The 27421-nt window shown below is 50.9% G+C and overlaps 5 protein-coding genes across 5 annotated transcripts; 3 read left to right on the top strand and 2 right to left on the bottom strand.

Moving 5' to 3' along the window:
* The first annotated feature begins 3 nt into the window (after nt 1–3).
* C8Q69DRAFT_285078 (KH domain protein) lies at nt 4–3689 on the top strand. Its single transcript, XM_028626953.1, has 6 exons — nt 4–642; nt 727–1008; nt 1065–1526; nt 1585–1909; nt 1968–2332; nt 2389–3689. Exons 1-6 carry the CDS (start codon nt 115–117, stop codon nt 3439–3441), a joined length of 3015 nt encoding a protein of 1004 aa, XP_028484839.1. The 5' UTR covers nt 4–114; the 3' UTR covers nt 3442–3689.
* A 961-nt stretch (nt 3690–4650) lies between these two features.
* On the bottom strand, nt 4651–11107 carry C8Q69DRAFT_285064 (chitin synthase ChsE). The gene is made up of 3 exons (XM_028626952.1): nt 10842–11107; nt 10594–10782; nt 4651–10527 (listed from the first exon to the last, which is right to left on the bottom strand). The coding sequence occupies exons 1-3, from the start codon at nt 10952–10954 to the stop codon at nt 5136–5138; spliced, it is 5694 nt and encodes a 1897-aa protein (XP_028484838.1). The 5' UTR covers nt 10955–11107; the 3' UTR covers nt 4651–5135.
* A 2858-nt stretch (nt 11108–13965) lies between these two features.
* Nucleotides 13966–19502, top strand: C8Q69DRAFT_402696 (chitin synthase; the record flags this gene model as incomplete). The annotated part of the gene is made up of 4 exons (XM_028627967.1): nt 13966–14276; nt 14355–17987; nt 18047–19338; nt 19405–19502. 4 exons carry the CDS (start codon nt 13966–13968, stop codon nt 19500–19502), a joined length of 5334 nt encoding a protein of 1777 aa, XP_028484837.1.
* Nucleotides 19503–20472: 970 nt separating this feature from the next.
* Nucleotides 20473–21625, top strand: C8Q69DRAFT_284927 (GCN5-like protein 1-domain-containing protein). Its single transcript, XM_028626951.1, has one exon. It carries the CDS (start codon nt 20778–20780, stop codon nt 21393–21395), a length of 618 nt encoding a protein of 205 aa, XP_028484836.1. The 5' UTR covers nt 20473–20777; the 3' UTR covers nt 21396–21625.
* Nucleotides 21626–21682: 57 nt separating this feature from the next.
* C8Q69DRAFT_433459 (DNA mismatch repair protein) lies at nt 21683–27279 on the bottom strand. The gene is made up of 7 exons (XM_028628514.1): nt 27090–27279; nt 26950–27029; nt 26308–26896; nt 25608–26255; nt 24992–25088; nt 24828–24914; nt 21683–24759 (listed from the first exon to the last, which is right to left on the bottom strand). The coding sequence occupies exons 1-7, from the start codon at nt 27138–27140 to the stop codon at nt 21857–21859; spliced, it is 4455 nt and encodes a 1484-aa protein (XP_028484835.1). The 5' UTR covers nt 27141–27279; the 3' UTR covers nt 21683–21856.
* Between the last annotated feature and the right edge of the window lie 142 nt (nt 27280–27421).

Below are 27421 nucleotides of genomic sequence, written 5' to 3'. Positions count from 1 at the left end.
CCCTCCTTCTCCTCCTGCTTTTCTTTTCTCTTTCTTCCCCGTTCCCCCTCCGAACGTCTCTCTTCCCCTGGTTGTGCTGAAGGGGAATAGAGAAAATCTTCCCGCTCGCGCATCATGCACAAAATCTCCAATTTCACGGGCCAGGCCCGGCATGGTTGGGAGCGGATGACGCCTGCCTTTGGGATGTCGAGGCCGCACACAGACATGTCTGCCCAGTCACTACGACGACCGCATGGCGCTCCTCCCATGACGCCTCCCACGGGAGTCGACCCGACCGTGAACCTCTCCTTCAACGTGCCCTTCTCCTCCAGTCTCGCCGGTCCAGATGTGGAGGACGTGATACACGCCAGTCCCGGTGCGTTGCAGCGCTGGACGTTTCCCGAGGGGACTCCGGAAGGGACCCCGATACACCAGTTGCCTGTCCACGCGAGCAACGTGGATGCATTACGGAGGCTATGTCGACAGATCAGTGAGAGCAGTGGAGGCCGCCTCGAGGCCACGGTCACCTCTTCAGAACCCAAGACGGTTTCGACGCTGCAGCGAAGGCCGTGCGGCCTGGTCACCAACGTCTGCATCACCGGCGATAGGGATACGGTATATAAGATGAGGGCCAAGATCTTGAATGAGACCCCGATCTCGTTGGTATGTGCGATGATTGCCTCCGTGGACGGTTCCCCTCCGGCCTAAGTTGGAAGATCTTGCGAGACTGACATGCATTGAACAAAGCGATGTGCTACCGTTGATGTAGACATGCATCTGATCATGGATGCCTCTACGAAAGGTATCCGGACGAGCGTGCTGGAACACTTGGATACTCTTGCCGCCTACACTGGCGCCGATATCTTCCTGTTGAGTCCAAAACTGCTGGATGCGGACAGCGCAATCGTCTCCTCGTATGGTTACACGACGGATAGCGGTCTCGAGAACCGTTTCCGTGTTGCAATCTATGGAGACATGGAAAGCTCGGAGCACGCGAAGACTCGCTTGCTGATCATGATTGACCAGATTGTATGTGCTGTTCAGTGACAACAGGTTCGAACGCGGTGTTGCTAACTTTTATCTAGCTGAAACGTCACGTGGATGCGATGAAGCTCGAGCTGACCATGCATACCCTCGTCTGTGGTCGTACTCGCAAGAATATCAAGCTCATCGAGGCCGCCACCAACACCGCCATCTACTTCCCGCCGCCATTCCCTCGCATCTTCGGCTACACGCCTCCAGGAGCCAACCGAAGGAGTGAAGACGAAGTCTACATCACGGGCGAGAGCCAGGAGAACATTGCACGAGCCAAGCAGAAGCTGCGAGAATTGATCATGGGCGTCAAGATCTACGTCAAAGACGTTATGGTCTCCTCGAGCAAGATCGACCAGATCCTGCTTGACCGCCTCGACAAGGTTCGCAAAGTGATGGAGATGAATGGATCGTATGTCCTCTTCCCTCAGCTGGGAAGCCAACGAGGCCTCGTCCGTATCCAAGGCACTGAGGTCTTGCATGTCGAGCGCACTGTTCGGGAGATCATGGCCTTGGTATGTAGACGAAAACATAGCTGACCGTCGAGACCCCGTATACTAACGTATTATGCAGGCCGGCCAGTTCTACAGCGCGTCCTGGTGGATCATTATGCCCGACCCCGTTCACGGTGGCATGCGTGCTCCGTCCCCTGCTGATGTCCGGATCATGCTTTCCGATATCTGCACGAACTCCGGAGCCGATGTCAGCTTCGACAATCTGACTTTCACCATCAACGGGTCCGATGATGCGGTCAAGGCGGCTATGATGGTAATCCACCAGATCCCGTTCGTCAAGCGGAGCCCGTATCAGATGCGAGTCAAGATCGAGTTGGCAAACGAGCACAAGGAGTTTGTCAGCGGAAAGAAGAACGGCAAGATCAACAAGATCATGGGACAGAGTAGGTCATCCTACGAATATTTATGACCGACGCTGGCAGTGACTGACAATCTAAATAGGCAACGTGCAAATCATCTTTGACGGATTCAATGAGTACAACTTCTACATCGACGTGTGCGGTACCCAGTATGAGGCTACCAAGAATGGTCTCGACCTTGTCGAGCAGGAGATGCCAGCGTCCATTTCTTTCCATGTGCCTGACCAGTACCACAAGCGAATTATCGGTATCGGCGGTCAGCACATTCAGCGCATCATGAAGAAGTACTCCGTCTTCGTCAAGTTCTCCAATGCTATGGATCGTGGCGGTGTCGGTAAAGAAGATGACGACATCAAAGTCGACAATGTCATCTGTCGGACCCCGGCGAGAAACGCACAGAGTCTGGATCTCGTGAAACAGGAGATCATGGACATGGTCGAGAAAGTTGTAAGTGATAATTCGCACTATATACTTGCCGGGAACCATGCTAACTGACCTTGTAGGATGCCGAGTATGTGTCTGAGACTGTCGTCATTAACCGGCTCTATCATCGTGAGCTCCTTGCTCGCATGTCTGAGATCGAGGAACTGGAGAAGAAATGGAACTGCAAGATCGACTTCCCTAGTACTGAACTTGCCAGTGACATCGTTACGATCTCTGGTCCTGAGTACCAAGTTCCCCAGGCGGTTGATGCCTTCCTGGGAATGGTGCCGGAGAGTCATGAGCTTTCCTTCCAGAGTTCTGCTGAGCTCCGCCAATTCTTCAAGTCCGCCGACTTCGTCAGTGATGTTCGTGGTAAGCTCAAGAGTCAGTACGAAGTGGATGTCGCCGTCGATACCAGCGGCGATCTCCCAGCGTCCAGCGAGGAGGGTGTGTCTCCGACATCCGTTCCCGAGGATCGCCTGGTCCTTGGATACACTCGGAACAATGCTGGTGGACTGAAGGATGCCATCGACTTCCTGATCTCACGGCTTGTGCCGCACGGACTGGACGCCACAACGGTCAAGGGAGCCATTCCCCGTCCCAAGTCTGACTCTTTCGAGGAATCACTGCCCTTCTTTGACTCCAAGCTGTTGCAGCACGCGCCCGCCCCTCTTATGACTGACTCTCCCACTCGACCCAGCTTCGCGGATGATGTCAGCGAACGCGGCTCGATCTTTGAACGCCTGCGCAAGCCTGGCAGTATCTCTTCTTTCTCCTCGTTCATCGGCCGCAAGAACCACTCAGGGTCTCCTGGGTCTTTTTTCAAGCATGCCTCCAGCAACGCCTCGAAGGCGTCTCTCGTCTCCATGGAATCTCGCGATAGCGGCTATCGCAACCCATGGAACGATTCCGGGGTTAACCTCCCCGAAGAAGATATCCACCATGTAGGGAGCTCCCACAGCCACAGTGGCAGCAATGGCTGGCCTGCCCGCTTTGATACCAAATTTCCATTCGGTACCGCGCCGGGGGACATAACTCCCAAACATGACCCCCGCGCTTCTTTTGATAGTGGTCGTCCTAGTACTTCCAATTCTACTTCTGGATACCCGGCTCCTATTGGGCCACCTCGTTAAATCGAAAAAATATCAATTTGCAGCAATATACCCCAAGGATCCTTTTTCAGCGGTCGTGTTTTTATTTCTCATTTTTGATACCACGGGAAGCAAGCAAAAGAGATACGACGTAAGACGCAATGAGGAGAGGGGACTGGCGCTCCGGCCGGTTCCTCTCAAAATTCTGGCAGATTATCAGGCGTTTTATATCCCGATTTGTTATGCGAGACGTTTATCCTCTACTCTGTGCTGAGAACGGTGTGCAAGGTTGTGTGACAAGGATCAGTTGTGCTGATTGCGTGGGGTCAGGTGAAGATTGTTGGTTTACATTGAAATCCGCAGGGTATGATACCAAGGCAATGATGTTTGATATCCCTTTTCTGCGTGTCTAGTTTCGGGTCTGTTCTGTTCGAAAACGTGTATTCCTCTCTTGCTTGCTTGCTTGCTTTCTGTCTCCGATTATACATCTCGGCGTTCCAGATTGGCCTTTTTTATCTGTTCCCGCTCCATTGATGTTATGTTTTCTGGCCATATTTTACCATATATCCCCACATTTACGAGTACCCAGAGAGCGAGAAAGATTGAAGGTGATTTGAAGGGTATAAAGAGAGTTGAGTTTTCCTGCCCGTGCTTGATTCAATTGGCTCTAGTCTTTTCTGCTGTGAAGTCTACTGCCGCCTCTTTTATCTGGTGACGAAAAGCGACACGCGAAGGAAAACAAGACCCTAGATGAGACGAAAAAAACGGAGAAGCAATATAAGTGATAGAGGTATCCTGCGTTCGAATTCTCTTTCGTTATTCCTTTCTGAAGCCGTAGTGCCAGGCCATATCGATGAACTAGTTAGTAACAAAGTGGCAGAGCGGGCGATGACTTGGAGCTTTAGAAATATACTTAATGCCGGTGCTAGAGCCCCTTCCCCTCCAGATTTACTGCACTTCCATACATTATTGCCAGACAGCATAGGACAACTAACTGGCTGATTTTCCCGTGTACTCTACTCTACTTCAGTTCAAGTTACGCCTACTGTTCCAGTAATGTATCTGCATTCACTGCGTCTGTAAGATTGATTTGCTCTATGCACAAAGGATTATAATGTTGGGTTATGGAGCCCCTTTTGATCACAGATGCAAAGATCTCGAGTTAAGTAACTTCCAACACTTTTGATCAAGGATCTGCCTACGACAAATCAAGCTCAGAGTTAGTTACACTGCTATGCTATATTTCAAGAGTTAGGATTATATTATATTAGACTATTTGATAAATAGATTAACACATAGACTTGTACATACATATCTAACTATTGTCCTTGAATCACAGAGAGAGAGGGGGGACATGGATACTAATTATGCGTACGTGATAGTTATGATACGGCATGTGATTTAGGAACGATTTTCAAACACGCTTGCAAGAAAATATGACAGATGAGTCCCCGTACATGAAAACCAAGTTGAGAGTTCGACGTTCTTGGAGCATTCCATTTATCAAAAAGGAAAATAGCATATACCCCACCCTTCCGGCAAACAGTATGGAAAAGAAAAAGCGCAAGAAATATTAGAAAAGAAAAGAAATTACAAACGCTCAAGAGATATGTTGCCCAAACCCCGATAATAAGAACGACACATGAGAAGTGATGCTTTCATGAGTTGTGAACAGAAATTCCCTTTATATGATATCCACAGAAGAGGAGTGCATGATAAATGCTCCGAGTTCTGCTTCATGGCATTAAGTACTTGGTCATACTGAAGGTTGGCAGGTGGTGAACTGCCCGGGAGAGACTTAGAGCTGGCCGGATAAGATGGCTTCGGTAGCTGCGGAGAGGACCCCGGTTAGTATTTATATTGAGCGTGACGCAATGAAGGGGAAAAGGCAACTTACCAGAATTGATGTACGGTCTCTTTGCATCCAGGTTGACACCGAAGCGCCTCTCTAGCTCCTGTTTGATACTCTTCTTCGTAACGGTCATCAGGTCTGCCGTCCTCAGAATCTCACGGATCTCGGCGAGGACGGCATCATCGCTTGGCAGACCAGCGAGATCCTCCATCTCCATGTCCCTGCGGCCCATCATCTCAGAAGCAGCCAAGGACATGCGGGAACCGAAGCGCGGGAGATCCATTTGAGACATGGGCCGAGATCCAGGGAATCCGTATTCGGATTGCGCGGGGTGGTATGACTTGGTACCATAGGAGAAGCCGGAGACCTCTGAGCGGTCGTCCCGAGACGTCTGGGCCTCCCATAGTTCCGCCTGGTATTCCTCCCATTTCTTCTTTGGAATAGAAGCAGGATCGAACTTGCCCTCGTCGGAGAGGACAACCTTGCGGCCCTTCTCTCCCGTGACGACACGAGTGTTACCCCAAGAGAAGTCGTCCATATGCCAGAAGGCATACAGGGGAAGGGCCAGTGAGAACACAGGCATTGCAAAAATGTAGACGATCATCCATCCAACCATTTCCCACTTGCGTCGCAGGATAAAGATGATACCTTGCAGACCATAGATGGCACCCAGAAGGATGAAGGCAGTGAACGGAATACTACTGGGATCCTTGGCAATCCAGACAATGAGGTAAATAATATAAGCAACAGTAACCGGCATAATCACCGTACTGAGAAGGTCGACGAAGACGATGAATCTCATACTGAAACAGCAGAAACCGCACAGCTGTTGAAGAGGAATCAGCTCAACAAGGTTGTGGACAGTGGAGTTGATCCATCTGCGACGTTGGGATAGGAAGACCGTCCAGCTATCGGGCGCGATAGTCCAAGCCTGAGCACTGGAGATGAACTTTGTCTTGAATGTCGGGTGATGCTTCATCAATAACGTGGTCAGATATCGATCCTCACCCAAGTGCAGCAGATTCTTCATGTGCAACGTGTCGACACGGATTTCCGAGTATGCTTGCACAATCTCCTTGCTAACGAATAAAGGTTTTGCTGTTTCCGCAGTACGAATCCGGTACATACTGAAACATCCTGGAAGACAAGTGACTGATCCGAAGAGACTCTCGAAGGCTTTTGTCAAATTGTGAGAGATATAGTATTCGTAGACTTGGATCATTGTCACAATCGAGGACTTGGCGTTGCTCAGGGCCGTTTCACCACAGAGACCGATGAGACGGGTATCGCTGATGAATGAAGACACAAATCTCGTGGCGGCGTCCGGAGCAACCACGGTATCGGCGTCGACTTGTAGGATAAACTCGTAGAAAGTGGGATTCACACCGATAATATTCCTTATCTGGTGGTGCATCTCGAGCTCCATGGGACTCATTGGCAGGTTATAGTGGACACGGTTCAAGAAGCGCATCAACACCATCTGGGAATCACGTTTACCGCGATTACCGGGGCGGGAGACTTCAGAAGGCTTTCCGACCTTCACGACCACCAGGAAAGGGACAATATGACCCTGCACTTCATAAAGACCCGAGTAAACCTTGGCCATGTTGTGCTGTTTCAAGCCTTCACCCAAACTCTCGAAGCTTAGAGGCTCAGGGTCCACATTGTCCGGAACACCCAGAATATCAAGGACGATCCTCGGGGTTGGGCGGTCGTTGCCCTGACCAATGATCATACCGTCACAGATAATACACAACAGCTTTCGTTTGTCATCGTACTTCATCCTAGCCATAGAGTCGATAGCACGGCGGAGAGACTCCTCGTCCTCAGTATAGGCAGGTACCTGACAGATAACGAACTTGTCCAGGTGTTCCGGAGTATTCTTCCTACCAAACTGCAATGCCGCAAAGAATTTGAATGTGATAACCGAGCAAAGCGTGATCGAGATGGCGAGAAGGAAGTATTGAGCGAATTGACACCTAGGCGAGTTTCGAGTATCGACGTGCCCGACAAAGAATAAGTTATTCATACAGCGCCACATCCGATCTCTCAACTCGGGATCCAGGTCCAGATTCTGCCAGTACTTCGTTATATCCTGTCCTGCTCGTTCCTGGAACAACTGGACAACGGTAGGCTCCATGAAGTCAGTATTAACGTTTTTGGGCACTGACTTTCCAATAGGTGCCTGTGTCCTGCGTCCTCCCGCAACGTAACTGGTGAAGTCAAAGACATCGCCATTGATGCTGGCAATGTAGGTTGACTTGTCGGCAAGGGTCTTCATGTACTGAGCACTGTAGCCTATGTAACCTTTCTGGTAATTGGCGCGTAGCATCATCATCTGCTCAATATACCAGTCAGGTCGCGAGTCGTTAGTGAAATAGCGGAAATCGTGGTATTGCGCATTTGCGTCAGTACTACTGACGGCAGTTCCAGAATCAGTGACATTGGTCGGAGAATAGTCAAGAAGGACAGTAGGGTCGACCGAACCAGTCGTGCCCTGGCAAAGAGCAGAGACCTGGACCGGGAAAAGCGCGGTTGCATCAGTACCCGCGTACTTCTTCAGGGCAGACTGCGGAACGATGCTTGGATAATGTGAAGGCATGAACTCTCCCAAGTCAAAGACAAGACCCCGAATGGCCACATAAGAGCTCTGGCCTTTCTTTCCGTTATGTGAAGCCAGTTCAGATGTCGAGTAGACATGCTGGGTTGGACAGACCAGGCCAGGGAACCAGACGATAATGAAAATCGCCAAGCCACAACTAAACCAGATAATCATGTTGATGGCGAGTTTTTCACGCCATGCAGTTCGAATATCCTTGCGTTTCATTCGACCCACAAACCGGATCATAAAATCTGGGATCCAAAATGTCAGAAGGTAGACGATAGCCAGCCATCGCTTACGGCTGCCGGAGACGTGGACATCTTCAACTTCTTCCATGTTACGTTCATTACTCTTCTCGGCCATTTGCTCTCGGGTCTCGAGATTCTGGAACATGTCGTGGTTGAAGGCTGATGCTCCCGCATCCGAGCGGCCATCGAGTTCGCGACTACCGAAGTAGCCTTGTTTGGTCTCGTCCCCGTAAATATAAGCACCTGGAGAGTGTTCGACGGGGTTGAGCAGCCGGACCTTAGAGTCGCCGTAAGGACCGTGTCCTGGATATACGGCATCCCCGTCATCCAATCCATCGGCGGAATAGACGGGCACGACACGCTCACCCACTTTGGCAAGGTCCGCCCAGCATCTTTCACTCAAGAAAACGCCAGTGCTGCCTACCCTTGCTTCGTTGCCGGGCCATTTCCTCTCCGACAAGACAGCCTCCGCTTTCTCCCTGTCACTTCCTACAACAACAGTGTCCACTTCAGCGAGACCTAAGAATTCAGCAAATGGCAGGAACACACTAAAGTCTGCATTGCGCAACCGTTGGCTGATCTCTGCGATTCCGAATGTCTGCACCTGAGCGCGAACACATTTGCTGTCGAACTGGTTGGCAATCCTGCGATCGTTGGGCTTCAAGCAGAAGACGAAATAGGGATTGACATTGGGTGCGCTGAGGGACTTGTTGATAATATCAAGTGAAGCTAGGAATTGGCCTGCTGCACCCTGCTTGGGAGAAAGCATTGTGCCTTTCCTCCTACCGGCCCCAGTCTTGGTCATGCTACCTGCGTGGCTGCTATCTTCGGCCTCTTCGCTGATTCTCGTGCCCATTGACGACAATCTTGGAGGACTGTCTTTGCGCCTCGCCAGACTAGGCATTCTTTGCGGCTTGGAGCTCACCTGCGCCTGCATGATGGCGGTCTTCTCTTTAGGGTGGGTGATCGTCTGCAAGGCCTCCTGCCCAAACAGAGAACGGACGAAATCACTCTTGGTAGAGTTGATCAAGTTCATGAGGTCACCGGGGACGATGTCTCCATTAGCCTCTACTAGGCCTTCCACAGGGTAATCGACCTCTCCTGCAAAGTGCTTCACCGTGAATGCAGCGGCAGCATTGGGACTGACAAAGTTGCTTCCGGGCAGAACCGCCGTAGCGGACTCAACGACGATGGCGGGGTTCTTATTCTCAAAACGCTTCCGCAGACTTTCCAGGAACTGAGCGTCGGTTCTGCCACGTCGTGTCTGGTCATCCAGGATACTGAGAAGGCCATTTCCAGATTTAAGGAGTCCCCGCACCGCGTCGGTGTTGTCGAAGTAGCTTGTTGCGGCCACACTGACCTCCTCCCGCTCCAACGCATCGGCCTTGCGATCAAAGAAACTCTGAAGACAGTAGTTGTAGAGACATTCGGCAGCGGCGTTGCTTAGAAGCTGGTCCAAGGTGGAGCCGGTAGAGGATACCTGGGCGAATCCGGGGAAATCGACGATGGATACGGTGTTAGCAACGCTGTCTTCAGCCGCACAGATTCTCTGGTTGACGTTCTCGATCACGTAGGCGACAAGAAGAGAGTACAGAGTACGAGCGAGTTCGTCAGCGTTTGCTCGCGCGCCCTGGGGGTCTAGCATGATGGTGACGCGTTCCCGGTGGATCGTCTTCGTCTTATATCCGAGACTGGTCTCGAGATCGTACATACTAAGACCCAAGAATGCCGCCACGATTTCGAGAGCATTTTTGTTTTTCACGACAGTTACTGTTTCTCCTCCTTCGTGGGAGTATCCGCCGCTTTCTTCTGCCGCTGTCGTTGTGGCTTGGCCGGTCGTGAACTCGAGCTGTCCGAGATGAAGGATACTGGCGAGGATCTGGCAGATTTCCGCAATATCGCTTCGAGGAAATTCGAGCTTTCTCAATGCCGTCTTGAAGTGCTGGAAGCCTTCTGCGTCGTTGATTCCAACTTTGAGTTGGGTAGGGTGACCCAGATAGCGCCATCTCTTGTGCTTCACTGTTCCTGACGACAGATTGCCCGTACCACCAGAGGTGATATTGATCGAGTTATCAAATCCCAGATGAGCCTTTTCTGCAGCACTGGTACCAGCTAGCAAATAATACAACACATGGAAGCTGCGCTCTCCCGTGGGAACTGCTGCAATGCGGCTGCGTTCCAACCGGTGATCGATAATCTTACCACCGATCAGGGTCGGATTCACCGACGACGAACCATCGTACTGCAGTTCGAAAAAAAGACCGGCTTTCGACGCGGTCGGAGTCGTGACCGTCTTGGTCGTCGTCAACGAGTCGAAGACGAAAGCAGCAAGGGAAAGCTTCGTCGACAGCGGCGTGGAGGAAAACGAGAGAAACGATGACAGCAAATGCGACCGGATAGTGGTCTTTCCAGCGCCTGATTCGCCCCTACACGATCACCGTCAGCTTTGTCTGTTTGTGAAGTGTCTTGTATTCTCGTCGATTGAGACTCACAGGAATACAATGGCTTGGTTCTCTCCACGCGCACCTAACCTGGTCCATGCCCGCCTGGCCAGGTCCTCTGCTTCACCCATCGCACTCCCCTCCTTCCCCCCATCGGGGCCTTTGGCAGAGGATGTGTAAGTGTTGAGACATATTAGAGCTTGTGACGATAGCCGGGCTGTAGGCAGAGAAACATGGAACCTGTGCCGCAAGTATCAGCATCGTTGTTCAAGATGACCACAGAACCAAGATTGAAATACCTGCTAGCAAGATGGGCCGTCAAATGCGTATCTGATTGCAAATGTGCGGGCAATGATGGTAACGACGACTGAGCGTGGGAGGGTGCGCTCCCGGAAAACGAATGTGTAGCCATCTTTGCCGGTGTCGCCGTCTCGACACTGCGGCCGACAACTTGGAGGTGTGTATCTGCTTCTGTCGGTCGCTTCACAGAGAAGTTCTCGCAGGCGACCGGATTCTCGATTCACACGCTTCGTATCGTCCAGACGCTGCAACCGATGATACCCGGAGAAACACGCCCAGACGCTGGCTGCCTCACAAACGTGGTTCTGAGGAATCCGCGATAGTTTAGCCGGGAATGTTGCAGATCGATAGGTATGGAGGTGTCACACAATCGACAGGCCCCCTACCGGAGTCTGTCTAAGCGTTTGGGGGGATAGCGAATGTGGGATGATATTTTGTCAAGCACGAGCATTCATCGGTCCTGGGTCCAGCACAAAGCGAATGTGGCCGTCCACGCCTTCAGGAGATCTGAAGTGATCGAATATCCTGAAGGGGGAGATTACGTCGACATGGACAACGAACGGAGAGGACCGAGGAAGCAAAGAAAAAAAAAAACACACGAAGAATCAAGCACAAAGGGTATCCCAAGGCAAGGGCCGTGGAATGTTGTTTCGCAAGCCTTCGACCGGCCGAGTGTTTTGCTTTGTCGAAACCGCTGGACTGGGACGTCTGGGGTCACTGTACGGTTATGATACGATACGATACGATACGCTACAGAATGCTGGGATGTGGGTGACTGGGTGTTTGGGCGGGGTGGCAGGGAAGGGCCCAAACACCGCCCGCGTAAATTTGGTATTGATACGCATACACAAGCAACAAGACCAACTAACTCTCTCACAACCAGTCGCGATGCTCGCGATATCGTCTGGAGAAAGTGGTTCCTATTCTGGGATACTAGAGAGTGGCTAACTCAGGCGATCTAGCTCGACAAGACCTTGTTAGCCCCATCGAGCGTCCGGCAGAGACCAGATCGCAGTAGTCTAGTCGCCGTCCGGGCTCCATGCTGCCAACAAGAACAAGCCGTCAAGAAGGCTTCTAGCCGTTCGCCCTCCGGTTTGAGACCAGTCCAATGCCCCATCGGTCTTCCGACACTAGTGCCTTCTAGAGGTATCATCAGCGCCGCACATATTCATCGCCCATGCCATTATGTATTATTCAGGTCTCATGATGGTTGCCATCGGATAAGCCCGCGGTAATCGCTTCTCTGAAGTTCTGGCCGTATGGGTGTGACTGTCACTCTCGGTTCTTTACTTAGTTATTGGTGGCGCCTCTCCTGTTCTCCTGACTAAGCGGATCGAGAGAAGTGTGCTCTGTCGTGGTGAACTGGAACTGGGATGGTGAGGATAGAAAGCACACTATGAACATATCTGGTCGAGAGTACCAACCACATCTGAAGAGGATGATGAGATCATATTCCAGCTTCCCGGCGGTTCGAGTATACTATTATTATTATTGACGGATCCCGTATGGGATGAGGGGCAATACCAATTATGGAGACGCTCTGATCTGGGCGGATACCGTCAAGAACACACGGCTCTCAGGAGGGCAGGTCGAAGCATCGAATCAACCAACACTGGCAGAGTTGCAGACGGTCATGTTCAGGAGAGGTGGATCGGGACTGAGAAACCGTGGTAACTTCGCAAGAAGGTTGAGACCCTGAGGATTGCCGTCGGTGATCAGTGATCACATCAGCACACTAGGAAGAAGACGGAAGGCGGTGGAAGCAGAGTTGCCAACGCAGTGAAGCTCTCGTTGGTTGTTCCCTGAGCATGTCTTTTCCCGCGGTTCTGACAGATCTCTACTCTAGAGTATTTAGTTACCGGGTCAACTGTGGGACGCGACGGAACCTGCTCGACGCGAGAATTATTGACGTCTGTTAAAGGCTTAAAGCCAATCCACTCCATCAGATCCAGATATCAAATTCAGGGTGTGGGTCAGAAATAGGAGACATCAGCACGATGGAAGATGGCAGCAGCGCAGAGAAATGCTTGGAGTAATCCTCTAGAAGAGTACTCTCCAGGATTATTGGCACTCTGGGAGTCTAGACAGCTAAGCGCAACAAAAGACAGCCAAATATAGCGACGGCGTCTCAGATGCGCCGGGGATCCGCCTGTTGTTGATTGGCTGCCTGGCTCTCCAGGCACACCTCTCTCCGTACGGATCGTTACACGTTTTGGCTATCATTCGTTAGTTGAGCCAGATATTGGCAGGGGATTATTCTCGTTATTTGTGTGGTCTCCAAATAACGCTGGCATTTCGACTGCCCTCCCTCGTGTGGTAGAGTGTCTGAGATTGTCGGCATACTGATTGGACATGTCTGGACGCTGGGATCTGCTCGAGTCGGAGACAGGCAGACGATCCCGCTAGCTCATCGCCCGGATCGCACTGCAATCCACCGTGAAGGGTTAGGAGGTTGCTAAACTAAGTAGCCGTAACGAACTAACTCACTACGTCTGTACATGTATGTACTGTACGCGGTCGATCTTGTAATTAATAGTGCGCCCATGCCCATGCTCCAGAATTACAAAGCACCCGGTAATCTTTCGATACGCTGCCAGAACGGGGTAATTAACTAAACTATCCTACTCTAGATCAACAATCCAGACGACCCGGCCAGCTTCGATCTTTTGCCGTACGATCTTCTTCTCCAGAACGACGTCGTTGCAGGACGTGTGTGTGTTTTGTTTTTTGCGCTGTCAGTTTGACGCAGCGATTCTTGCACTCTCACCGTTCGTTCTAGTTACCTTCGTTTTCCCGCTTCTTTCGTTCCACGCTCGAGGTCACACAGGGTACATGAATAATAAGACACTCTTTAATCTGAGGCTCACTAACATCTTGTTGATGTGGACAGGTCCTTGATTTCGTGATCAGGCCAGAAAGGTTGAATATCGGTTCGTTGGTCGCTTTGTCTCTTGCGCCGCCATTGCTGTCGGCTGTACAGCAACCCTCGACGGCAGATGTTTTGACGGCACACGTCCCATCACGCTCGTTCAACTGCCCCGATTTGGCGGCTATATCGCGGCATCGCTGCAGAGAGACTGTTTTTCTTTCACATCACTAGCTGAATAGATCAAAATGGCCGGCATGTCCACTCGCTACTCGATATACTCGAACTCCTCGGCCCCTCCTCCAGCTCCAGCTCCTGGACTGCGCTCCGCGGCGCAGCAAGGAGCGCAGGTGTCCACGACCACCTTGCTGAATACACTTCACACTTTCTACGCTACCGGGCGACCGTACCAGCTAGATTCGGGGTCCAGTGTGGTGGTAAATACATGGTTAACCGCTTCTCAGACCGGTCCTGATGGCTCGACGGGAGGTGTGGTCGACCCAGAGCTGGCAACAAAGGCATGGGAACATGCCAGACGACGAGCAGAAGATGGCTGTGTCGTTCTATGGTAAGCGTCACGATGAATTTGGCTTCCACAGACCAAGATGCAGAAAGAGGCGCAGAGCACACGCTGACAGGAAAACAGCTCCATGCATCATTCGACACCTTCCTTGTTGGTGCCATTTCTCTCTTCCCTCCCGCTATCGACTCCCCCGATCGCATTTACGGCTCTGTCTGCCCTTCGTCCGTTCCTGTATACGGTAACTCCATTTAACCCGTCCTACGGCCGTCACTCGTCTCTCGCAGTGTCCTACACATTTACCCTTCGAGGAGCGGTGACTGGTCTATCTCTCGCCCTAGCAACCTCTGGTATCGACACGACAGAAGGCCTCCTGAACATACCTGCGCAGTCTGGATTCCGTGCCTTCGATGTCTTCTACTACCTCGTCACATCGGCGTCCACCCCAGCAGAGAGAGAGTTCCTCAGCTTGAAGGATCCCTCCGCATACGCTCTGCTCAACAGGTCCAACACTTATGATGCTCCATCCTATGTGCCCACAGCGGATGATGCAGCGTCTGCAGAGGACCTCAGAGCGTCCCTGAAAGCTATCGGTATCAAGGGTGCCTCTCTGAGAGGTTTGCTCTCTGTCCTGGCCGGTCTGCTGAAGTTGGGCAACGCGGTCGGTTTCATGGTTGACCAGGAAGAACTCGAAGAGACCTGTGAGGATGTCGGGGCCCTTCTGGATATCGAACCTGAGGTTCTCATGGAGAAGTGCTCCACAGACGAGAGGGAAGTCTTGATTGCTGGAATCTACGAAGCATTAGTCGATTGGATCATCAGCAAGGCAAATGAAGCCATTGCGAGCGAACTGCAGAATGCGCAGGAAAATGGGTCCAGTCAAGGTGGGCAAGGGGCCAGGAGCCCATTCTCAGACGATGATAGTGCCGATACTGTCGGCATCACCATCGTCGACATCCCAGATCCTGCTCTAGGCAAAGCGGTCGCTATGAGGGGCATCTTCGATGATAGCCTAGGGATCAATGCAGAGATGAAAGAAGACGGTCTTGACATCATACCTGCCGGCCAGTCTGTCCTCAATGAAATGAGAAATGCAGTGGCTGCAGTTGGACCTGATCTGGGTATCACGAACAATCTTACCAGCCGTGACAGAGAGCGTGCGAATGATAAAAGGCAGAATGTACTGGAAAAGGTGGCTGCCGAAATCGAGACAGGTGCTTTCCTGCAACAGGTCTTGTTCCCTGTGGAGAATGAAGGGATTACTCTGGGCAAACGAGGTCGTTTCGACCTTGCTACTACCCTGGGTAGCAGCAGAGTTTGGTACCATCTTGCTCTTCATCCGACAGATGACGCCCCCGCGAGCTTGACTTCTCTGCCATCGATAACATCTGCGTGGTCCGCGGGTACTGTATCCCGGCAACTCCGTGAATGGAGGCTCCCAGAATGGGCCAATCGCCGGCACAAGAACCTCGACTTCACCGCAGACTTTGATATTGACGAGTTCTATAATCGTTACATGCCTCTGGGATGCATGGAAGGTAGGGATGGAGTCGAGAATTGGATCGTGGAGAGGGGATGGAGCAACGGTGAGGTGGTACTGGGTCATGAAAGGATATGGATGCGAGAGACCCCGTGGTGGGAAGCCGAGACGATGCTCGATCTCAAGGCCGACGAACCCGAGGGTAACCCCTTCATGATGGCAGATCCCTTCGCGAGCGGCTACTCCTCTAATGCTCCCAATCCCAATGCCTCCGGATTCTTTCCTCCGGTGGAACCGATAGGCATGCAAGGTAGCCGAGATAACCTTCTACAGCCACAGAGTATCGCCGGGGGATCACGATCGATAGCTCCCACCGTGCCTCATTCAATCCATACCCAAGGGGGTGACTACGGTCTGGGCACCAAGGGAGACCAAAAGAAGTACGATGATGTGCTTTACGATGGCGACGTCGGTCGCTATACGGGCGAACTTGATCCAGAATTCGGCGATCCGAAACATATCGAGAAGAAACAAATTACCCCAGTACGACGGATCTGGAGTGGCTTTGTCTGGGCCATGACCTTCTGGATTCCATCCTTCGTTCTTCGCTACGTGGGCCGCATGAAACGTCCGGATGTTCGTATGGCGTGGCGAGAAAAGGTCGTTCTCGTATTCCTCATCTTGCTGTTCAACTTCATTGTCTTGTTCTACATCATTGCGTTTGGCAACCTCATTTGTCCCAATAAAGACAAGGTCTGGAACAGCAAAGAAGTAGGCTATCACACGGGTGACAACGACTTTTGGGTTAGCATCCATGGAAAAGTGTATGATATCAGCAAATTCTGGAGGCTTCAGCACAGTGATACTGCTATCGAGACAACTTCGACGAACATGCAGCCGTTCGCTGGCGAGAACCTGGACGCCTACTTTCCTCCTCCGCTTACCAGGGCCTGTCAGCCTTTCGTCACGAGTCAATCCATCACAATGCAGAACAACAACACGAACGCGGTTCTGTATTCTCAAGCTCTCCATGACTGTGGTCCTCTCAATCAGCCCAACCCGGACACTGCCTTACACAAAATCACCTGGTATGAAGATGTGTTTCTTCCAAAGATCAAGGAATACTACAAGGGAGAGCTGGTCTGGACCAAGAACACTGTTCAGTCTCAAGCCAATACGGATGAGCGATACTGGGTCATACTCAATAAGAAGATATACGACCTGACCAATTACTTCTATACGCTGAAAATGATGGACAACCTGGACACCTACGACTTCCTTCCTTCGGGGGTCACCGACCTCTTCAAAAATAATCCGGGCCAGGATATCTCCGACAAGTGGCAGGATTCGGTTCAATTCGAGAATGCTCTCAACTGTCTTAACAATGTGTTTTACGTTGGCGAGGTCGATTTTAGAGACTCACCAAGGTGTCAGGTCAATAACTATATCCTGTTGGCCTTCACTATTCTCATCTGCTCCGTCATTTTGATCAAATTCCTTGCTGCACTGCAGCTGGGCTCGAAGCGCCGGCCCGCTCCCCAAGACAAGTTCGTTATTTGCCAAGTCCCGGCATACACGGAAGGAGAAGACGCACTCCGTAAAGGTCTCGATTCTTTGACGGCGCTTCAGTACGACAACAAGCGGAAGTTGATCTGTGTCATTTGTGACGGAATGATTGTTGGTGCCGGTAACGACCGTCCAACTCCTAAGATTGTTCTCGACATTCTCGGGGTGGACCCGAAAATTGATCCTCCCGCTTTACCATTCAAATCCGTTGGCCAGGGCAGCGATCAGCTAAACTATGGAAAGGTCTACTCCGGTCTCTATGAATTCGAAGGTAATGTTGTGCCGTACATTGTGATCGTCAAGGTTGGAAAGGAGTCGGAACAGACCAAGTCGAAGCCTGGAAACCGAGGCAAACGTGACTCTCAGATTCTACTACTCAACTTCCTTAACCGGGTCCATCATCGCGCCCCCATGTCACCTCTCGAGCTGGAAATCTTCCATCAGATCAACAACATCATTGGTGTCGACCCTGAACTCTATGAATTCCTTCTCATGGTGGATGCGGATACTAGTGTCAAAGAAGATGCTCTCAACCGGCTTGTTGCAGCGTGCGCCAATAATACCAAGATTGCAGGTATCTGCGGTGAGACCAGTTTGCAAAACGAAGAGCGGAGTTGGTGGACCATGATTCAGGTGTACGAATACTATATTTCGCACCACCTGACCAAAGCATTCGAGTCCCTTTTCGGCAGTGTCACTTGTCTTCCCGGATGGTAAGTTTCTACTTCTTTCCTTTTCAGACTGTTTGAGCTGGTGGCTGACCCTAGAGCAGTTTCTGCATGTACCGTCTTCGAACTGCGGATAAAGGCCGTCCGCTGATCATTTCGGATCAGATTGTTAAGGAGTATTCCGATAACGACGTCGACACCCTTCACAAGAAGAATCTTCTGTCCTTGGGTGAAGATCGTTATTTGACTACACTCATGACCAAGCATTTCCCTTCCATGTCGTACAAGTTCATTCCGGATGCCTTCGCCAGTACTGCAGCACCTGAAACATGGAGTGTCTTGCTTTCCCAGAGACGTCGGTGGATCAACTCGACAGTCCACAACCTGGTCGAGTTGGCTGTGCTGAAGGATCTGTGTGGTTTCTGCTGCTTTAGTATGCGTTTTGTCGTGCTCGTCGATCTCCTGGGAACTATTATCCTCCCGGCAACCTGCGCCTACCTGATCTATATGATTGTTCTGGCCGCTACCCACCAGGGCCAGTTCCCTTTGATTACGATCATCCTTCTTGCCTGTGTCTACGGTTTGCAAGCTGTTATCTTCATTATCAAACGACAGTGGCAGCACGTCGGTTGGATGATTATCTATCTTTGCGCGTACCCGGTTTACAGTGTTATCCTGCCTCTCTACTCATTCTGGAAACAGGACGACTTCAGTTGGGGTAACACCCGTGTCGTCATCGGTGAGAAGGGAGACAAGCGTGTGGTCGCTGTCGAGGATGAGGTGTTCGATCCCAGAAGCATTCCTTTGCAACGATGGGACGACTATGCTCTTGCCAATGGCCTCCCAGGCCGTCGCGGAAACCCGGACATGAGCCAGGAGAAGTTCATCAACGGCGGATACACTGATGATGTGGCTATGGAGCTGGACGATATGCAGTCCACGTACTCCTCGGTCAAACCAGCGTCCACCATCCTGACCGGTTTTGGCGGTCATGGTCGGCAGGCGGGTCCTTATATGCCGCCGCATTCCCCTGCGCCATTCGCCGGTAACGTTGCGGGTAACCGCAGCTCACACCTCTCCAGCTTTACGAGGTATACCGACCACCCGCAAATGGGAGGTAACCACTCGCGGCAAATGTCCATGGGCAACCTGAGCCATTACCAGGATAATCCCATGAATACCAGCCGATATAGCATGGGAATGATGCAGAGCTCCGAGAATCTGCTAAGACAGGGTTCACGGAGCCCTCTTACTGCCGGTTTCAATTCCAGGCCTGTCAGCACGGTTCCTGATTTCCGAGGTGGACCAGGTGCTGGACCCGACGACGCTACCATCACCGAGGCCATCCAGAACTGCTTGGCCGAGGTTGATTTGGACAGTGTGACCAAGAAGCAAGGTACGTGCTACGATCGGTGATCGTCAATAGTATAATATATTGGGTGCTAACAGTGTTCTTCTGCAGTGCGCGCACTTGTCGAACAACGACTCCAGACCGAGTTGACTGGCGAGCGAAAGGCATTCCTAGATCGCCAGATTGATCATGAACTTGCCAATATGTGAGATTGCCATGGACGAGAAACAATGCATGGTCAATCCCATGCGCAGTTTTCCACATAATGTCTAACTTTTATTTCATGCGTTCTTTTCGTTTCGGAAATGGTTCTATTGACGCTGTACAAGAGCGAGCATCTGTCCTGTTATGTGTCGATTGATGATATCGCTTTCTTTTTCTAACACAAAGTTTAATCGCATTTCTCATGTCACGCACGTATTCTCGGCGTGCATGTTCTGATCATCCTGGATAATTGGCGTTTGACGGGAGGAGCGGGAGACCTTGTGTTATTATTAGGTTGACTCAGACTTCGAAATATATCTAGCGTGCATCAATGATCCTCTTTGACCGTATAGGTTAAACAGATTTGCAAAAAGCAGTCGAAGAATTTGTAGTCAGATACTCCAATGACTAGCATACTAATGCGAGTGTCATGTCACACCTGAAGATCACTCACTCTTAGCGGTAAACCTCCACAGAAAACCTATAGAGAATAGACTGCATTCAAGTCCCTTCCAATTTCCAACTAGTCTAGCGACCTCTCATTTGCCTCCTCTTCCCACTACGCAGATGTGTCTAAAGCTCTAGCGCATGTCACATGGGATGGGCGGGGAAGAGAAGGGAAGAAGATGCTTGCACTCTAAGTACTGTACCATATGGTACAGTAGTTTAGCTAACTATGCATGGCAGACACCCTCTCATTTCTCCCTTCCCCCCTCCCCACCTTTCATACACAGGTCCATCCAATATAAGTAGTTGACCCAATGTCCAGAATATCTTGATTTGTTTCTTAGTCTTAACTAGCGCTAGCTAGTTATCCTTATCGATATAAAAAGGCGATAATAACCCCTCGTTCCATGCTATGCTTGTGCAGTTATGCTAGATAACGTTTATATCTATCTATCTCTCTGAGCAGAGGCTTTGAATTTTAATGGTATATTGATACTTGATGATACTTACCTACCTGTTGATATATAATTGTTTATTCTAGGTTTTTATATTCGGAGACGATCGGAAATGATAACGCGAAATTGAGATTTATATTCCTTTACCTATACATATACATTACCCATTACTTATCTACTTATTTACATCGGCTCAATACATCTCAACACGCATCTCAAATTACGAATTCCCGAACCTATATATATAAACATATCCGGATCGAATCGAATTCCCATCCAACTTCATCCCATCCCACACAATCTCCAAAGGAAACATCACAAAACATCCACGCCTCAAACAAGAAAAAAGGGCCAACCCAATCACTGTTCTACAGCAAAATGCCCCCTCAACCCCTCCCCGACAACCCGCAACCATCCCCCGCACAACGCACCGCCGAAGCCCGCACCGCATTCACCGCCTCTCTCAACAGCGTCGGATCGAACCTCGACGCCGAACTACGCTCTCGCGCCGCAACCCTCCACTCGAACGCCGCGGCGCTGACGAAGCAGGAAAACGAACTCCAGCGCGCGACAGCGAATCTGGCAAAGCAGAATGATCAGTGGCAGAAAGTGGCTGATCAGGCGCGCGAGGGACTGAAGGAGATTGGGGACGTGCAGAATTGGGCGGAGTTGATTGAGAGGGATTTGTTGGTTGTGGAGGAGACGTTGAGGTTGGTGGAAGAAGAGGAGGGGGGAGGAGGGAGGTATGATGATGATGATGGAGGGGAGAATGGTAGTTATGGAGATGGGGTTTATTCAAGCAAGAAGGGGAAGGGGAAAGGGAAAGGGAAGGGAAAGGCGAGGATGGTGGTTGGTGAGGATGGAGAAGAGCGTGAGGAGGGTCATGAGAGGGGTACTCATGTTGAGAATGAAGATGATGGGGATGTTGTGATGAGTGATAATGCGAAGCCGCAGGAAGAACCGTCGGCCAAGCAGGGCAGATGGAGGTGGTGGTAGATGGGGAAAAGCCGAACAAGATGAAGGGTTTCATGATGATGTTTGGGTGGGATTATATTCCTCTTTTTTTGGCTTTCTTTTCGTACCTTGTTCGGGATATATGAGCTGTTCCCCCTTCAAGCCAACGTCTATATACTGGCTGCTAAGGCATTGGCTACTAGGTAAAGTCTTTTGTGTTCACCACGCCTTATTTATGATTTGTTTCAAAGTCCTCGAAATATAGGCACTCGAGCAGGTGAACAGGAAATCAGTAGAGTAGCCAACCATATGGAAATGAGACTATTTACAGCCTGACGTATAAAAGATACAGCTATTCAGAAACAACGACAACCAAGAATGGCTTGCTTCATGATTATTTGTACTGTACTATCCAAAAATGGCGAGACACCATAAATCCAATCCTGTCCCAAATTTTGTGCCCCAAGTCACAGTATCCAATCCATAATATCACATCGTATCTATCACAGTTCTTCGTCTTCCCGCTCCTCTTCGATATCCTCCTGTTCTCCGTGCTCTTCGAAATACCTCTTCCATACATCAAGATCATCGCTCTCCCGGTCATCGTCCTCATCAGCTCTGTTCTCATCCCACTCATTCCACTGGCCTAAAGTCATCAGATGTCGCATGGTTGGTCGTCCGTGGGGACAGTTCCACGGCTTGTCGATCGTGCCCATGTGCTGGACGACCTTCTCCATCTGCTTGGGCGTGAGTGGTTTTCCAATCATGATACTTGACCGACAGGCGCGCATCGCAAACATCTTCCGCACTTTGCTGGGACGTGGAGTGTAGATATCAGACGCGGGAGTTTCAGAGAGCAGCACTAGCAGTTCTTCCAAGTCGTGGACATCAAAGACAACTTCTTTGCTGAGGGGCAAGGAGACGAGCTTGCAACGACGGCCGATTGGCTCATCGCCACTGTCGTCGACCTCGATTATGAACCCGTTCTTCTCCAGAGCCCTCTGGTTCTCGATGATGATTTCTTCTTCGACCGCAGTAAGATCAAGCGTCTTCGGACGGACAAGACGCTGGTTTTGTACGACCGTCTCTGCCTGGAGTCGCTCAAAGTTATACTTCTCGTCGGAGGCATGCTGGTCGATAATGAAGAGCTCATCTTTAGACGGGCTAGCCACAGAGGAACGTGTCGCGAGGATAAAGCCAAGGTTAAATTGGCCGGCGATGCGCATTTGAGCAAAGTCATCTTTCGACACCGTTAGTGACAGCCGTTCTTCAGCAGTGCGTGGCGTTTCTTGGTCTTCGACGGACGACAGAGTGGTCGAGGTATATGCTTTGAGGCTTTGCCGGATGGCATTTATTTGAGATTCAATCCTCGAGATTGAACAATTGATCATACCCATGAGATGGACGGTGGAGTCTCTCCGCGTGAGGCCCTTGGTCAATTTGTCGGCACGGTTGATGTTGCTTTGTGAAGGCAAGGCCGCGTTTTCTTCGGCTTCGCGAATGAGATCCTGGACCCGCGCTTCGTCCTGCGCTTTCTTTTCCTTTTCATCGACATAGTCCTCATCTGATTCAGCGGACACACCGCCGATTTCTATTTCAGCTTCATCAACAGCAGATTCATCCAACTGTGTTTGTTCCGCTTGCTCTTCGGTTTCATCAGGAATGGACCGATCTGGTTCAGGAGATGATCTAGTATCTTCCGCTCCTCCCTCTTGTTCCTCTTCTTCATATTCCTCTTCTTCCTCTTCCTGGATGTCTTCTACATCCTCCTCCTCTTCCTCCTCCTCACCATCCGATGATGGTCCAACCTGTGTGCCAGGTGCAGCGAAGGCCTTCAGACTTTGGCTGAATATATTCGGCCGCGACGGAGTATGAACCCGCCGTTTAGTCCTTGAAGCAGAGGCACCTGATGGAGAACCAGTGGCCTCCAGATATCTCTTTCTAGGTATACCGCTGCCGATAACAGAGGTGACTGTCTTGTCGCCCACGGTGATAGTAGCAATCTCAGCAGGTTGCCGCCGACGCCGCATTCGATCGAATGCATTCTGGATCACATTTGGCGTCTCCTGTTGAGAGCTCGCTCGAAGTGCCGGAATATGCTGTTCGTTTGGCGATGGGGGACCCGAGGGAGGTCCGTCCTCCACAAACAGTTCGTTGGTTGCCCGTGGAACGTTCTGCTGGGTTTCATTGCCCTCAGTGCCTGTGCCGGTAGATGGGATCTCCTCCTCCTCATCTTGCGGTTCTAGAGAAATAGAATGCTCATGCATTGTCTCCTGTGTAGCCTTGACAGCCTCACGCGACGGTGAATCGGCTGGGACTTGCTCCGGCACGCTCACACGGCGGTCTGCTAAAGCACCCAGGAAGCTCTTCATCTTAGCCTTTGCTCTATCATGCCTTGTCTGGTCGTCCTCTGAGGAAACATCAGTCGACTCCTCATTGAGAGGAGCTTCTGCCTCCGACGATCCTGTAGGGTCTCTACTGCCTTGAGTCCCAACATGGAGATGTTGATCTAGTGCTACCTGCTTTGCAGTTTGGAACCGTGCCTGAGGAACGGTCTGGTCAGCTTCTTCGAACAAGCGTACCAGAGACTCTTTCAGCGCTTCAATAAGAGCTCCTGAATCGTGCAGCAAGATCGTCCGTTTGTCAGGAGACACATTCACGTCGTAGGCATTCGTGTCCATTCGAAAGTCGGCAAATATGAACGGCGATTGGGAGACATTGAACGATTTGTAGACTTCGTTGAATGCCTTTGCTATCTGGGGCAGTCCGCATGGCCGAGAATTGACGAAGAACATCTGCCGATCCGGTGTCTGTCTGCCTTCCCCAAAGACTGGGCGTGAGATATGTCCGCGGACAAGGATCTTGTTGACGTCCTGTCCAGCTTTCCGTCTTCCTGCTGCGGAGGGCTCAAACTCGAGCTCAAGCTCCAGCGGAATCAGAGCCAAGAGAGTTTTTGCGCCATAAACATTGGCGATGTTTTCCTTCGTGGTCGGGTTCGCCTTGGTGGTGAAAACTACAACGTTTTTATTCTTGCCCACCGTATTCTTGACAGAGAATCGCACCCCAGTGCTGATACACGCATATGCGTGCAGCAATCCCAGAACCTTTCCATATTCTCGCTTGATATTCTTCTCCAGCTCCCGTCGCCGTACAGGTAGCTTCTGAAATAGATTCTCCACCGACACTGTGGTGCCCTTCTGCCCCGCAACGACCTGTGTCTTCTTCAACTTCCCCGAAAACTCAAAATCGAGGCGTTTCGCCTTTGGTGCTTCATCTGCCTGGGCAGTGACGATGTGGAAATCGGAGAGTGCACACAGTGACGATAGCGCTTCGCCCCGGAACCCGAATGTCTGGAGGGAGGACAGGTCATCGTAGCTCGACAGCTTCGAAGTGTAGTGTTTGAGAGCTAGTAACTCCAATCAATAAACCAGCACCTAAAAGCGCGCCCTTCGAAATGGAAGTCCCAGTACGTACCGACATTTTCGTAGTTGTTGGGCGAAATTCCGCTTCCATTATCCTGTACCTCGATCAGGTCGAGACCGTTGTTCTTGAAACGAACCTCTGTGACCGGGGAAAGGATCATCGTTAGTTATCACTTCATCGAGAGACTGAATGATTTAAGCGATTCCATATCGTACCCACAGATGTTGCGCCTGCATCTAGGCTGTTCTCAACAAGCTCCTTGACAACGGAACAGAGGTCGACTATTACTTGACCAGATTGGATTTGATGGATCTGTAATTTCACATGGTGTTAGATGAGGACCTGAGAGATGACTGCGCGAGTGAACCCTACCGAACGGGCTTCGATGGCCTTGATAGTGGCCATATTCGTTCCATCGCGCTGGATGTCGTGGTGGATCGTCGGCGCAAACGCGTGTCTCGCGCCTTAAGTGTGTAATCCAATTTACCCGCTTTGGATGGCTCGTGCCGGTCTGAACTGCATACCTCTCCGGCGAGCATGCTCAGCTACAAAAGCCTAGAGTTTTGATCTACTTAGGTCGATGATATTACCTATCCCAAAAAAAACATATATTTAATGATAGAACTCCTCATATTCGATTGCAAGCAGTAGTTAACGAGTGGTATCCTGATGATGCAATGATCCGTCGCAGGCTAGTTGGTATACATACACACATGACTCCATAAAACAAAGACAATTTGATCCAAACCCGCGCAAGAGGCATTAGTAACCGAAACGGTCGGGCATTAAGACAGGTGCAATCAATGTCCACAAGTAAATCGCATAGCAGACCCAGGCACTGATAATTTTGACCCAGCTGGCCCAGTAAGTCCGACCAACTGGGGCGAAGTCATCGTTCGCCTCCGGGTCCAGGTTCTGGGTAAGGAGAGTGGCAACCCAGGTGGTCGCAAGGAAGAAAATGACATGGAAGAGAGAGTAGTTGTACTGGGTTGATCCTCTTTCGTCATCTCTGGAATCGTAGCCGTCGTCAGACTCGTCATCGTCGTCATCTAGAGCACTGGCAGGCAGACTACCACTCTCAACAGCGGCACGAAGAGCTTCGGCTCTCATCTCACGTCGCGAAACGGGCTGCTGAGTCACTAGCCCATGCTCGTTATCGTCAGTACCGACACGAGTGTAGCTGTGACCACCTTTGGATCCGAGAGCAATGCCTTGAGTGGCCGCGCGCGTGGTAGTGTAAGCGATTGTCGCCATGGTGACAATCGCACCAAGGACAATAGTTGCAGTCCTCGTTCCCCGAGCACGAATGAGTGGGTTGCAGTGTCGGTCATCAGGCTCCATTGAAACTGCTGACATAGTGAGATAGGTGCAGTAAACCGTGACCATGGCCGCCTGCGCCAACCCGGCTCGCGGATTGTATTCCTGGACAACAGGCTGAATGGAAACCACGGAAATAATCAGGAAAACAATAAGGTTGACCTGCTGCAATTAGTTTGTGAACTCTGTGATAGCACTTTCGCTGGGGACTTACCGTGATCGCTGCCTGGTTCATCGAGCATCCACTCGATGCAAAAAAGACGTACATCAGGACCGTCATGGCGATGGATGCGATATACATGCCAAGGGTCGATCCAATCAGCAGGCCACGCCAAACCCTGGACTCGTTGTCTTCGATATTCTCCAGGCACATCTCCGCCCAGCTGTGCGCGAGATCCACGAGGAGGACGAGACCAAGCAGCAGGAAGAGCATCGCGCAGATGAAAGCGATGTAGTTGCCGTAGACGAAGAAGAAAGATTCGGGAATGAAGAACGACATGACCAGAAATCCGATCCAGACGATCACTTTCGGGCCCCAGTATCCGTTCTGTAGGGCTGCTCGGCTATCTCTAGATGTCCGGACACCGAGAAGCAAGAGCGCCATGATGAGATGAAACAGCCCCAGAGCGAAGTTGATCCGATGAACAGCCACCCAACCATAGCACTCTTTACCATCACATCTAATCTCCATATAATCAAGGGTCATATGCTGCAGTTTCTTCAACGCCCAAGGTGTGAGCATGATCCATGACAGGATAGAGTTGACGAGGAGGATGAACGCATAGGCGATTCTCGTCGCCATACTAGCTAGACGTTAGCGTAGTCATACTGTATCTGGCTATAGGATAGAACATACCTGCTCTGGAACTTCCCGCATGAACTGCATACTGCTGAGCAGGTCGCAGCGCCGCAGCACGAAGCTCCGAAACCGAGCAGCTATTGGATGCGCGCGAGGTCAGTAACTGCTGGATTGTAACGATGGAGAGAAAAACCTACCGTGCCGACGCCGGGAAGCGCCATAAACGGAAGAGATAGTAAAGCGCCCATCTTGGAACGTCTCTCGGACGACTTACGCTGTGTTTGTTGTTTGATACGAAGAGGAGAAGGCGAACGTTCCAGCTTCCAGCATCCCGTGATATCACCGAGACGCTTAGATAAGCCTGCCCAGACGGGATGTCGACGTCGTCGGAGATAACGCCGCCTGGGGATGATCTGCTTTCTGGTCACTCAGTGCTGTCCTTTCTCTTGATTCCTATCATCTTACATTGTTGTCCTTCCTTCGATTGTGTTTTTCGATTCCATACTTTCCATATCCCAACCTAATCCCG

Source organism: Paecilomyces variotii, assembly GCF_004022145.1.
Source record: "Paecilomyces variotii strain CBS 101075 chromosome Unknown C8Q69scaffold_6, whole genome shotgun sequence".
Lineage (NCBI taxonomy): Eukaryota > Fungi > Ascomycota > Eurotiomycetes > Eurotiales > Thermoascaceae > Paecilomyces > Paecilomyces variotii.
This window is presented reverse-complemented; position numbering and strand designations above follow the sequence as displayed.

Excerpts from the sequence above, each read along its gene's own strand:
- C8Q69DRAFT_285078 (XM_028626953.1), top strand. The coding sequence starts at position 115 with ATGCACAAAATCTCCAATTTCACGGGCCAGGCCCGGCATGGTTGGGAG. Across the intron at positions 643-726 it reads ATGAGACCCCGATCTCGTTG|CGATGTGCTACCGTTGATGT; the intron begins GTATGTGCGATG and ends CATTGAACAAAG. Across the intron at positions 1,910-1,967 it reads CAACAAGATCATGGGACAGA|GCAACGTGCAAATCATCTTT; the intron begins GTAGGTCATCCT and ends CAATCTAAATAG.
- C8Q69DRAFT_285064 (XM_028626952.1), bottom strand. The coding sequence starts at position 10,954 with ATGGCTACACATTCGTTTTCCGGGAGCGCACCCTCCCACGCTCAGTCG. Across the intron at positions 10,783-10,841 it reads ACGGCCCATCTTGCTAGCAG|GTTCCATGTTTCTCTGCCTA; the intron begins GTATTTCAATCT and ends CTTGCGGCACAG. Across the intron at positions 10,528-10,593 it reads AACCAAGCCATTGTATTCCT|GGGCGAATCAGGCGCTGGAA; the intron begins GTGAGTCTCAAT and ends GTGATCGTGTAG.
- C8Q69DRAFT_284927 (XM_028626951.1), top strand. The coding sequence starts at position 20,778 with ATGCCCCCTCAACCCCTCCCCGACAACCCGCAACCATCCCCCGCACAA.
- C8Q69DRAFT_433459 (XM_028628514.1), bottom strand. The coding sequence starts at position 27,140 with ATGGGCGCTTTACTATCTCTTCCGTTTATGGCGCTTCCCGGCGTCGGC. Across the intron at positions 27,030-27,089 it reads CGCTTCCCGGCGTCGGCACG|CTGCTCGGTTTCGGAGCTTC; the intron begins GTAGGTTTTTCT and ends CGCATCCAATAG. Across the intron at positions 25,089-25,607 it reads TCAAAATTATCAGTGCCTGG|ATCCATCAAATCCAATCTGG; the intron begins GTCTGCTATGCG and ends GTGAAATTACAG.